The sequence below is a fragment of the Haliotis asinina genome, chromosome 3 (genome assembly GCF_037392515.1).
Source record: "Haliotis asinina isolate JCU_RB_2024 chromosome 3, JCU_Hal_asi_v2, whole genome shotgun sequence".
In the NCBI taxonomy this organism is placed as follows: domain Eukaryota; kingdom Metazoa; phylum Mollusca; class Gastropoda; order Lepetellida; family Haliotidae; genus Haliotis; species Haliotis asinina.
The window spans coordinates 79,354,846-79,368,965 of NC_090282.1; the positions used below are offsets into that span (position 1 = coordinate 79,354,846).

Sequence of the window (14,120 nt, forward strand, 5' to 3'; positions counted from 1 at the left end):
GTCATACTATCACAGTAATGATCTTAGATATTAGGAAAGAAACTATTATGTGTCAGAAAGGCATCATATCATTTTGAATTACATACAAAGAGAAATAGATTGTCCATGAAAAGCCTCCTACAGAGCTTACTAACAATAACATTGAGAAAGAAGGAGAGCTAGAGACTGTCAAAGTTACCAGTTGTACTTCAGTCTCTCCATGCAACCTGCTTTTATTGCTGTCCCCGCATATGTGAACATTGTAGGATTAATGCAAGTATTCAGCCTGGGGTATTTTATTTGCAAGTACAAATGAGATCAGTCCTTACATGCTGTGATTTATATTGTGTTGAAAGGGTGTCATGCTATGTGAATGTATGTTAGTAGTTATGTGACGAGGTCTTAACTGTGACATGGTCCATCTAGCAGTTTGTCTGGTCTTGTTTACACAGATCTTCTACACACAGATTGTAGAACACTGTATTGCAAGGACTAGATGATAGTCCTAGATTCAAAAAGCCTTGACTTTATCTTCAACACTCTGTCATACCACTCACCTGAGGTTTCTACTTGGGTAGACCTGTGTTCATTTTCACAATAACACATTATCAGATACCGAGGAACATGCTTAACTGGTTCAACTGATCCACCACTTTTTGTGTTGTCAGTATAACATATCACTAAACACAATGTCAGCTTTGACTTATTTTAATACTTGGTTGACAGTAATGAGCTTATGTACTTGCAATGATTTGTTTGGGGTCTTTTTTGGATATAACATAAAATTTCTGTTGAAAAAGTATATGACACAGAGTATGTTATGTATGCACCTTATGTATAGCTTTTGTGGATTTTGTTTGACAATGGAGTACGAATGAATTAATATTACACATTTTCTTGTTACGTACCAAACAATGATCTTAAGTTTCAGAAAGTAATCAGTGCTAAAGAAAGAAGGCTTTGCATGCCTGAAACTGTGTAGAGGTTTGTGGAAAATGTCTTTTTGCATTATTGAGTAATTTTTGCTAGTAGGACTGACCTTTATTAAACTCTATGTAAGCAGGGAAACCAGATTCTGGTAGAAAACAGTCAATTAATCGTAGCATGGTAATCGCTCTTCACATGATGTACTATAAACCTGTGTGTCTGTAATAATATGGTATTTCATTTGAATTGATATACCATGGGTAGGTTTCAAAGTTTGACAGAAGGAATGATACAGTTGCGGTTTGTTTTTTCCATCATCAATGTAAAGTTGATATCCAAACAGATCAGACTTTTGGGCATGGAAATGGTAACTACACAACGCTTATCTTTTTTGTGGTGTTTTTTAAGTCATGTTTGGGGGTTGCTTTAGTCATGTTTCCTGTTACTGATTTTGTGTCATACTGGTATATTGAGTAATTTATTCTTTTCTGCAGAAATTGTGGTATTTCACAAGATGCGCTGTGATAGATACACAAAGACGTATACTAAAGTTTCACTTTTATCATCTTTACAGTCAATACAACACTAACATTCTTTGTTTTTTACACTGAAAACAAAAAAGTAGAAACAACAGATGTTCAAAACATGAAGTTTAATTTGGTTATCGTAGCAGGTGTGACATAGAAATATTTCAGGAACAGGTGGAGGTTTACAAAGTGGACTTCTCACTGCACAAGAGACATCCTTGATGTCCCCCTTTTAATCAAAGAATACATGAGATCCTTAATATATGGTCCTATGTGCACATATGTACACATTCAAACTCATGACTTTGTTTGGAACTGATTGAGAAGTTCTTACACAAATGAGTCACATTCTGGTGACCAAACCAGTAATTTTACAAGTGTTGATTTAGTGTCTTCATATTTCCTTGTGTGTGGAACATTAAATGGTCAAGGACATACAACACACATCCATAGTACAACAACATGAACAACTAAACGCCCGTAGCAATGCTTCCTTCCTATTACAGGGCAGTGTTTCTAGTTATTGCTCTAGAACTTCTTTCACATACACCATTAATTTTTATGTGGGGGATATACCATCAGATGAAAGGTGTTTTCAAGTACTAGTGCTACTTTCCCAATTTTAAAAAAACATTCTTTGGGTGTATTTGAGGTGTGTGAACATGAAGGCATATCACCAGTCTGATCTGATCTGGCATTGATGCTAATGTGATGCTTGAGAGTTATAGTTCTAAAACTTCTTTCTTTCTTGTTGATGTCAGTATTTGGCAAAACTGAAAAGATGTTTACAAAGCTTTGTGACAGTTTAAGCCTTCCTGTTTTTGAGGGGTATGTGACTGTGTCAATTAACATTCTGTCAATGCCCATGCCATTCCCCACATGCAATATGTCATCTGAATCAATTCCTAATGTAAAAAATGTCTCAAAGACTTCTAGCGATGGTTTTGTATTCTTTTAACATGTTTAGGGAGGGATGGCCGTAGTGTATCATGTATTCTTTCATTCACTCATGTATTTCTTTCTTTTGTTCTTTTTCTTTATTTTTTCATCCATTCACATATAATTCTTGCTCTTAATTCTTGCTATAATTCATTCACTTATCAATTCATTCATTCCTTGTAAATTCTGCCTGATACAATATACTGGCTGAAGTATTGTTAAACACAGCCTAAGTTGCGCTGGGAACGAACCACATCACTGTGTGTGTTGGAGCATAATGAGGCACTCGCTAATTAGTACAAATGGTAAAGAAAGCAAGCAAGTGACCTATCCTTGTTGTAGAGTATCCCAGTCCTCATCCAGCAAAGAGCAGCAGTTGTTCCTCTAGACATGGAACCCGTAAGAACATCCTGGTGAATCCAGCACCTTCTTGCAACATGCCCACTTATATACAACCCTGCAGAGTCTACCAGAGTCATCATACTGCTCCTTGATCTCACGGCCTTTTTTGTGGAAGCGACATGCCAGCTTCGTGTTCTCATTCTGCTTAAACAGTTTCTGACATCGCAGACACTGACTAATGCCAGCTCGAGGGCTCCCTCGGGGTGCATCTCTTCCTTTCTGATTGGACCTTTGTGTCCATGATGCAATTTCATCATTTGGATTAGGATATGTTAGTTGTTCCCCTTCAACATAAACTCTCTCCCCTCCTTGTTGCTCAATCTGTTGATTGGGAAATTTCTTAGACGTTTCTATATCATCAAGATGGAAATGTGAGGAAGTCTGTTCATTATAATTTTTCACAATTCTCCTATACTTGCTAACTTTATGTTTGTAAGAATTTAGCTCGCTCTGAAGCCATCGGATTTGATTGTTTTGAGATGAAATGGTGGCTAAATGTTCAGTCTTCTCCTTCTTCAGGGAGCTTATGGCACTTTTTAGTTTCGGATCAACAACTGGTGGTGGTGGATCTCTCGGTGTCTCAGCCTTGGCTTTTTGGAGTTCATGTATGTAGTCCTGGAGGCATTTTACAAGGTCCTTTGAACTGCCCCAGCTCCTGTAGTCGTCCTCTACATCATTGTGAGGGATCACTCCGACCTCATCTGCAAGAGCTTGTAATTCTGACTGTGCTGACAGAATCATTTTGTGCTGCTTGTCAATCTCCTGCATAGAGCTCTGGAGTTTCTCCTTCCAATGATTTCGCTCAGCTTGGAGAAGTTTCTTCAGGGTCATTTCAAAGTCATTCATATCTTCCTTGTCCATGGATGATGCCTGGCTTTCATTGTTGTGTGACTGTCTGTTGTTTAACAAAGCCTGAACTCTGCGTTGGATGTCATCATCAATGATATCAGGATTTTCCTTCAGAGAATTGGCCATTTTCTTCCCTTAGTTCATTAAATCATATGTAATGTATGAAGATGTCCTTTTTATAGGAGTTTCATTCTTGTGACAGTAAGCTTGTGGTCTGCTCCACGCTATGTGTCATATCGGTTGAATTCTGTAATATTAAGTAGAAAGTATGTTAGTTCATTGAGATAGCTGCCATGAATTTGGAAATATGCAGCTGTTTAAAACCTGTTCATATTGAAAAAGCTGATTTGTTGCCTGTATCACCGTGAGAACTGATACATTCTTTTATAGATAGTGGAAGTAGTTTTGTGCTTTAAGTCTTTGCTGAAGACTTAAGTGGTACTGAAGGCTTCTGTTTGTCACCCTAAATGGGTTGCACATGTACGTGAAGTTCGTTACTAGTAGGTCTTTTAAAGTAGTAATAAAATAATAAAACTATCATCTGTTGCAAAATGCAGACTGTGGTGTACAATCTTCAACCATGTGTGGAAACATCAGACAACCAGACAGATATCAAGTAAGCAGGGATTTACAGGACACAAATTCCTGTGTCATGTACTCATAAAAATTGAGAATGGATGCAACGAAATAGACTAGTGCATACACAGGGATGCAGAAAAAGTCCAAATACATTTCTTAATATGTTTATCAAGTAACAATAAGTTATTACTGAGTCTACTACTATGATTAGGATATCATTTTCAGTTTAATTACAGTGATGATCATGATACACAATGCAATAAGAGTGACTGAATTTCAACAATATGATAGTATTAATAATAAGATTTAAGTGTCTAGTACCCCCATTTTATAGTCCAGGACCCCTGAAAATTAAGAGTATGAGTCCCAGGGACCCTCAAATACAGGACTCAATGTAAATCCCTGAGTAAGACAAGAATTTTCAAATTTTACTAACTCATTGTTTCCTTTGGACATGTAAGACATTTGGAAAGTGTATGTGTGTGAGAAGGAGGGTTTGTATTATAAACCTCACTATCATGACCATGACAAGATTATTTAGATACCATGGTCTTAAAAATGGTTGTGTACAGAGACCTGTTTGGAATAATCCTATGTTTGATTGTTCAGTTACATTTGTGAGATGACAGTAAACATTGCATTTCCATAGGCATTGATAATCTAAGTTACTAAGCAATCAATATATGTAACTAATTGAAAAGGAATAAATGCAGTAGTGAGAAAGTGAGTTTGGTTTAGTTCTATACCACACTCAGCAATATTCCAGCTGTATGGCAGCAGTCTGTAACTAATCGGATCTGGACCAGACTATCCAGGGATGAACATATAAAATAGAAAGGAAACATAAAGAAGCAAATGTTTAAAGAGAATGACAACTCTCATTTTAGAACATGTTGAAAATGATATTATACAGGATTAAAAATATACTTAAAGCCATATCACAAAACATATTACATGATGATGAGAACAAATTTGAAAGCAAATAACCATACCATCATGAATCTTCCGCAGTACCTGCATATACACAAGAAGAGCGTAACACACCCTTTCCTCTCCTCATATTGTTTCTCAAGGGTACTGCTTGTCAACAAGTGAATACCTCCCTTGATGGCTTCCCTCACAAGAATGTCCCAAAATGAATACACTAGTCCTGATCTGTTTGAAAGGCGTGACAGAGAAGTGAACTGTCAATATTCAATGCTGTAGACTTTCAGCTATCAACACAGCTGATCAATATGTTTGTTTTGTTTCACAAGGGACAGGGAGGTGTTCATACACTAAGACACAGAAAGTAACAAATGACATAAATTTGTATATAATTTAGTGTATGCAGGGTCCATTATTTTATTAGCTACTGACGTCCTTTTGGGAATTTAAATATACAAATGTTTGACAGTGGTTCACATATTCAGTGAAGGTACTCCCCTTAACTGAATACAGCAGCAAAAAAATTGATTTTCTTTTGAACCTCTTTCAGATTGTGTTTCTTAAGCTTATCCTGTGTTACATAAGACAAAATGAATCACTACTGTTAGCAAATGGTCATGTCAGATTGGCAAATAATCATGGACCTCAGTCTTCTTCAGATTCATGTGGTTTGAATGTATTAGATAGGACTGAAAATAGTTTGATCCAAACTTGACTGATCTTAGGAAATCAGGTAATTAGCTGTGGTAATGCCAAGCTTAATTATGCACTGATTTTCCTTATGATAGGAAAGTGCATAATCATGTACAAGTTCATTTATGTACTTCATTTCTATGTGTTACATTTATGCAACATTTTGAATGAGGCATTTCTTATTATTTTAACAAAACCTTTGAATAGAGGCACCTACCTTTTACAAAGAAGGCTGCATATGACATAAGTTGATCAGTCTCAGATCAACTCATTCAACATATTCTTTACCCCAGAGAGATAATCTCAAGAGCACATAGGGCAGAAAGTAGTGTGTATTGGCTTGGCCTGTGACAACGGTTTGGGACACCACCTCATACATAGTGGTTAATAAAGAGATAAGACGTGATCACCAGTTTACAGATTAGCAACATACCCACTTTAACCAGATGAAAGCTTAGGCAGTTTAGTGGTTGTGTAAATCTAGTCTGTGTAGGACATCATGTGAATTTGCGTGTATGTGCCATTAGGTGTACTGCATATATTGTACTGGCTGTAATGGTTGGCATGTGTAATGTGTTATTTATTACTCGAAGCATTAAATTAAATACATATTTCAAAAATATAATGACTGTACTGGCACTAATATGAGAGTAATGCACATATTGGAATTATGTTTATCTTTTGCTTCATGACTTAATGACATTGTCCACAGTCAGCAGTAAACACATTTGTGACACTCAAGTGTCTCAAGGTAGGTGTTATTGTCTTCCAGGAAATATCACTGGGACACAACAGTCACAAACAACTGTCATCCAGATACTGTTTCTATGTTAGTAATCTTCTTGTGATTATATTACCTTTTAGGCCCTGGTGAAGGACTTTATTCTATTGGAAGAGGATCTAATTCAGCAAAATTGGGTATGATCCTCTCAAGTTGACTTGTGTGTACACACCTCATGTAAGTCAACAACTAAAAAATGCCTCATTCACTTGGATGCTACACATGAAGTGTCTCTAACCTCTTGGGTACATTCATGTGTCAAGTCAGAGGTAATTGATAAGTTCATAGTCTGTAATTAAGTAGTACTCTAAAATCATAAAATGCACAAGAACAAATCATCTCTTCAATTCTTCAATGTGAAATATTGAAGTGGTTGTAAGACTGACCATGAATACATTCATTAGGTATTACACAGGTACATGAGGTACACTGTGTTGTCAATTGTGGCTAATTGTTCTGAATCTCTGATGTTCTGGCCAACAACAATCCCTCATTTTGTCTTACCTTGGCTACAGATTTGCATCTGGATATCCAAGTTCATCCCATGAAAGTCCCATCAAGATTGCCAGCCCGAAAGAGCCATGTTATAAAACTGTGTCTGTTGTCAATAACATTGTTGGTGCTCAGATTAACATGGCATTCATAACACCCATTGCTTAAACCATTTATAAAGGCGTCCGTCAGACCCATTCAGATCTGGCTGTTTTCTATGGCCTATGTCTCGTAAAGCTCCATGTTACTTAGTCCCCTCTGCTCTGTGCACTAAGACCACTTGATAATTGGATTACTGGACAATTTCCCTTCACCAGGACTATATCATATAAGTCATAAACTTTATGTTATGACTTTCCAAAGTACTTGGTCACATTAAGCTCCTTCAGCTCAAGTCGTTTGATTTCAAGTCTGTCGTTAAATCAGTGTTAAGAATTTAATAAACAATATCAGGCAAAATTTGTTTATGAACTTCAACATCAAATCAGACCTGAACATTTGATGTTATATTAATTGTCTCTTATCTCTTAAGATACTGTTAAAGAAACATGTACAATTAATTAAATTGATAAGCCTAATGATAATACATATTATAACCTTTTAAAGTGTGAAATAATGTATTGGGGAATATTTTCTAAAAAATACAGAGAGAAAGTAATATTGATTTACATTTTAATTGAAAACATTGAAAAAGCTTTTCCTTAAACACTTTTATGTATCATATTAAAGAAGTGTAAGTATTTTCACGTGCCATTATATTACTTTAAAGAGGGGATGAGGAACAACATACATGTATGTGGTAGATAATGTTAGTCATACAACTAACTTTTGAAGTAGTGATGGTAGCTCATTGGCTTCAGTTTTGAAGCCTTCGCACACACTTTGGTGTATCCCATCCAGAACCTGCTGATAATCATACACTGAAGGATTTAGCAGCATCCTACATGGTCAACCCTGTCTCTGGACATACAATGACAGAATGAAGTTCTCGTGCTTAAGATCCACAAGGAAAAGAACCCCCAAACATATGCAAATGGTGGAGAATAAGTTAAAGTTACCCCACTGGCACACGAGAGGTTTGTCTAGTAGTAGTTACAACACGGTTTGTCATGGCTTTTGATGGACAGGTATAGGGCACAAGGAGGGGAAGCCCGAGATGCCACTACGCCTGTCAATCAAAAGACAGGACAAATCGTGTTGTAACTATAAGAATCTTGAGTCGTGGGTAGGGTAAAAGACTTGTATGACAAGATTTCGGCAGTGTGTTTAAAACAAAGTGGCGGGAAAATGAGTGTACCATATGACGTCATGAATAACCAGGTTAGGTGGTTAAAGTATAAAAATACATAATTCTCAACCATGGAGGGCGTGGAAACGACTTTCATGAATGAGTTGAGTGATGAAGTTGATGATACTACACTATCCCAAGTTGTTGAGGCTGTTGAGTTGAATTTTAAAGTTTGAGGACTTAACTTTATCCCAGTCTTTGAACATTTACAAAGCGAGGACAAGCAAACAAATTGATCTGGGTGTTGGATTATTTGATCTTCAGTTCAACCCATTTTCTGAAGAAAATAGGTCTGATAATTTTACTAATCCCGTTGATCCACCCAGTCAAAGTGAATGATATTGTCAGAAGACGATATTTTGGAAAGTATAGCTGATGCTGAAAGTAAGACCACTTGAAATAACATGAAGTGGGTGAAGGGTGGTGAGCATCTCAACAAGATACATGTGTGCCAGACATCAAAGACTTGACATCCGCCGATGTGTACGAATCACAAAATGTTTAATACAAATGTTTTAAATGATGTTCATTTTTTCCTGAATATATTTTGTCAACATTGTCCTTGTTTCTATGTTCTACAATGTATCTCAACTTCAAAACTTCAGAACCTCACACGAAAGGGTCATAGCAAGCATTATCAAGTAAAAATCAGTATGGCAAATCCATTTGGTAACTTACATGTAACAACATGGGCAACATCAAAGACACGCAAAGCCATGGTACAATTCTGAATTTCAAAACTGAATCTGTCCAGACTTGATGCAGTGATTCTAGACTTGAGCTGAACTCCTTTTCAGTTAGGGTAGTCTAGTGGTTGAAGTCATGCCGAAGACCTGGGTTTGAATCGCCACATGGGGACAGTGTGTAACACCCATTTCTGGTGTCCCCGTTGTGATGTTGCTGGAATATTGCTAAAAGCAGTGTATCACTCGGTCAAGTCAGTCCAGTCAGTCAGTCAGTCCTTCCTTTTCAGTTTATTCTCCAGGGTCTATGAGCTGGACCAGATGGTCATGTTTGTTTTGACCATCTGAAGGTAGAGCTGAAATGATTTTACTGGAGCTTCAATACACCTGATATGTGTACACTTGTTTCATACATTGACAGAACTCTAATACTTTTTATGACATTTTAGTCAATTTAACTTTACATTTTCACCTTATAGTGGTTTGATGTTGTCAGGATATTTATAAATATTTTTATCGCTGTCATATGGAAAGTTGCATTTTATATCTGAGGCCCCTGGCCTGTCAAGTTGTGTTCTCACACTTATTTATTGTTACATATTTACCCCTTGTTGTGTTATCAGATCAAAGAAATGTTTTAAGGTGTTTCTGAAATACATGTACAGCCAAAATGCAGCACGTTCAGTGTATCTGCTTGCTATATTTTCATACAAATAACCATTTTGGCATACCTGAATGTAACACAATCTAATACAGATCCAGTGACAGACACAAAAACTAAATCCAACATCAAATCTGTAACAAAACATGTAGCAATTGTTTGAAACTGAAAATTGCTTTGCTTGAGAACAAGATCAATAGCATTCAATTTTAAGTGGTATCAGAATATTCATAATTGCTCAACGGTATATTTAGGGTTGTAACATGCCAAATAAATTTTGCTGGGTGTAATTCAAGAGCAACAATTATAATGTTAAAGGTCACATGCAACGCAAAACACAACTTTGCAGATTCTGATAACTTTCGGTATGGACTTACAGAAACAAATTATCAAAAATGCAAATTCAAGTTGAAAAATAAAGTGATGAATAAAAGCTTTCAAAATGGCAGTTCAAACGATTCACTATTTTTCCCCCAGTGCTGGGGGAAAAAGTGATTTCCACAGCTGTGCTGCACCGCATCGATAGCACGTGCACAGTTTATTAGGTTCTCACGGTTTGAACGGGGAAGGCAACTCCTACAAACAACAAATCATGCATGCAAGGTTTATCGCTGCAGTTGAAGTTGGAGAACAAGAGATGTTTCATGTGATTACAATCATCTTGAGTCTGCAGCTATAAATATACACTGACCCCATACATGCAGATTTGCAAACCAAGTTTTCAAGAAAGTGTAGCATTAGAAATACTAATTTCATTGCTAAAAATTGCTAAGCTTTAAAACTGAAATGTTTTAATACATGTCTGTGGAAACATATAAATATATGTTGATTGTGACAAGCTGTCACTGACAAAACTCAATGTCTGTTTCATTGACACACATTATGTAATTACTCAGATGCTTGACAATGGTACATGAATCCATACCAAAATGTTGCATCATATACAATGAGAGGAGTTGTTACCCATGAAAAAATTTTACTTTCTTGTTACTCACCATACTTCTGAAAAGCCAGTGAAACAGATCATCTCTTTAATTAGCCTTCTGCATATCGGCAAATGAACCAGCCAATGAAATCTTTGTTACACTTGAGTGCACACCCACCGGCTCTGACCGGGGTTCACTCCCAAAAGACAGACCTCCCATAAGATAGATTCAAATGGTACACTAATCAGCTGAGCCATGCTGTCCACCTCTATTTAAATAAGGAGCTGTCCCACAAGTCAAGTCAAAGTTTATTTTCGTGAGTCATATACATGAGATAAAACTTGCTCTTTTTTCGAAATAAGGCTTGTGCACTTCGCTAATTTAGTTTTACAAGCATAAGTTTCTATGTGATAAACATAAGTAACATATGTTTGTCAACAGTGGGATGTCAATAATATGCAGGGAGATATTTGTTTTGGAATTCGTTTAAGACACTGCATTCTAACATACAGTGAAATTCATCCTCAATTTTACTCTTCCATAATGTACACAGTCTATTTTCTTTATTAATTTAATGCCGTCTACCAGTTTTGATAGGGAGTCTGTGGTTACAGGTTTTAGGTTTTGTGGTATAAACACATAAATCTAGAAGAAGTTGCAAAAAATAAGTTTCAGCATGAAGATTTTCCTCAAACGTATTGTAATATATATGTAACTAAAACCTGTACTCTCTAAGACAGATTTTAATCCCAGTGTCAAGTAGATACCTTCCAAGTTCACTTTAAACCATAAAATCTGGAGTTGTTGGTTTTACCTTCAATATGCATGTACAAAATTTCAAATGAATACGTTCTATAATTGAATCCTGAGTCACTACAGAGTGTAGTAACAACACACCACCACCTCTCCTAGTTTACCAGTGAATACTGAGTCACTATAGAGTGTAGTAACAACACACCACCATCTCTCCTAGTTTACCAGTGAATACTGAGTCACTATAGAGGGTAGTAACAACACACCACCATCTCTCCTAGTTTACCAGTGAATACTGAGTCACTATAGAGTGTAGTAACAACACACCACCATCTCTCCTAGTTTACCACTGAATACTGAGTAGTAGAGAACTGAGTTGTTAAAGAAGTTAAGAATGTTCTCAGTCATATGCAACCAACCATAAAAAGTGTTGTTTTAAGCGGTCTGTCTTTTGGGAGGTCTGGCTCATGGGAAGATGCCCTTGAGCAGGTTTGGTCTCCTTGGCGCTTCGTTTCGAGTGAAGTAAACCCAAGTTCAAAATATTGCACTTTTGATTCACGATTGTATGTTTATAATTTTGTTTATTTGTTTTTTCACAATCAACAGTATATATTATATGTTGTGAAAAATTGATAATTGTGTTGTAATCATGTTTGTTTTTTTGTTGCATGTGACTTATAATAGACAAATGTTAGGGTATAATGACAGTGGCTGAAGAGGATCCAGTCATATTAATGTATGTTCAGCTGACATCTACACTTTAAAAGACTATTTGACCAACAGGCCTGGTGGGCCTTCTTCACAGAACCTTCATGTTGTTCTGATGCTTACTGACCTGTACACCACTGCATGTAATACATCATCAGAACTCAGAGCTCTTGAATCCCAAGGACTGCATGGCCATGCAATGGCCTCACTGTGTATCATACTGACCTCTACAGCACTGCATATAAAACATCATCAGAACTCAGAGCTCATGAATCCTGAGAACTGCATGGCCTTACAACTGCCTCACTGTGTATCATACTGACCACTACAGCACTGCATGTAATATATCATCAGAACTCAGAGCTCATGAATCCCGAGAACTGCATGGCCTTACAACTGCCTCACTGTGGATCATACTGACCACTACAGCACTGCATGTAATATATCATCAGAACTCAGAGCTCATGAATCCCGAGAACTGCATGGCCTTACAACTGCCTCACTGTGGATCATACTGACCACTACAGCACTGCATGTAATATATCATCAGAACTCAGAGGTCATGAATCCCGAGAACTGCATGGCCTTACAACTGCCTCACTGTGGATCATACTGACCACTACAGCACTGCATGTAATATATCATCAGAACTCTGAGCTCATGAATCCCGAGAACTGCATGGCCTTACAACTGCCTCACTGTGGATCATACTGACCACTACAGCACTGCATGTAATATATCATCAGAACTCTGAGCTCATGAATCCCGAGAACTGCATGGCCTTACAACTGCCTCACTGTGGATCATACTGACCACTACAGCACTGCATGTAATACATCATCAGAACTCAGAGCTCATGAATCCTGAGAACTGCATGGCCTTACAACTGCCTCACTGTGGATCATACTGACCACTACAGCACTGCATGTAATATATCATCAGAACTCAGAGCTCATGAATCCCGAGAACTGCATGGCCTTACAACTGCCTCACTGTGGATCATACTGACCACTACAGCACTGCATGTAATATATCATCAGAACTCAGAGCTCATGAATCCCGAGAACTGCATGGCCTTACAACTGCCTCACTGTGGATCATACTGACCACTACAGCACTGCATGTAATATATCATCAGAACTCAGAGCTCATGAATCCTTAGAACTGCATGGCCTTACAACTGCCTCACTGTGTATCATACTGACCTCTACAGCACTGCATATAAAACATCATCAGAACTCTGAGCTCATGAATCCCGAGAACTGCATGGCCTTACAACTGCCTCACTGTGGATCATACTGACCACTACAGCACTGCATGTAATATATCATCAGAACTCTGAGCTCATGAATCCCGAGAACTGCATGGCCTTACAACTGCCTCTGTGTGGATCATACACATACGATGTGGAATCTTTCTTGCTGGTCCAGGTGGCTGCATACAACATAAACTCACTTCAGGTCACTTTTAAGGACTGACAATGTCAACACCAACATTCCAACTGAAAAATAGGTTGTGTTATATGATATTTTCACAGGAGCTTTAACCACTTGAGGAACACTCAACTGACTCATAAAGTCTTCAGCAGGTACTACCATACACAACCCTTTCAGTCTTCTAACTGTAATGTGATAGATAAAGACTGAATGAACTGTCCCACATGTCAATGATCGTATTGTCATTAAAAGGAATTCAAATGTCATCCTATAGGATTTATGATGGTAAAAGAACTGACACTACCAACAACAGTAGGAGGATTTGTTTTTATGTGTCGGTCTGAAATTCAACTTTAAGTGTGTGTGTAGTCCAATAATGAGGCAATATATCTCAGCAGGGGTGTCGCTTTGATGCACTCTTAACCCCATAATGGATACAAGTCTAAACATTGTTGTATTTTCTGTTTAACTACTTTAGATTAGCAGCACCAAAACCAGCTATGATCATTGGACCAGTTAAAACAAGAGAATCACATCCTTTACATATCCTATCTAAAGCGATCTTAGTGC

The 14,120-nt window shown here is 37.4% G+C and overlaps 2 protein-coding genes across 2 annotated transcripts in view; one reads left to right on the forward strand and one right to left on the reverse strand.

Moving 5' to 3' along the window:
* LOC137277122 (coiled-coil domain-containing protein 73-like) overlaps positions 1 to 14,120 on the forward strand; it is a 143,522-nt gene that overhangs the window by 99,361 nt on the left and 30,041 nt on the right. The window lies entirely within an intron of this gene.
* LOC137277120 (uncharacterized) lies at positions 1,544 to 5,357 on the reverse strand. The gene is made up of 2 exons (XM_067808786.1): positions 5,195 to 5,357; positions 1,544 to 3,870 (listed from the first exon to the last, which is right to left on the reverse strand). The coding sequence occupies exon 2, from the start codon at positions 3,747 to 3,749 to the stop codon at positions 2,757 to 2,759; it is 993 nt and encodes a 330-aa protein (XP_067664887.1). The 5' UTR covers positions 3,750 to 3,870; positions 5,195 to 5,357; the 3' UTR covers positions 1,544 to 2,756.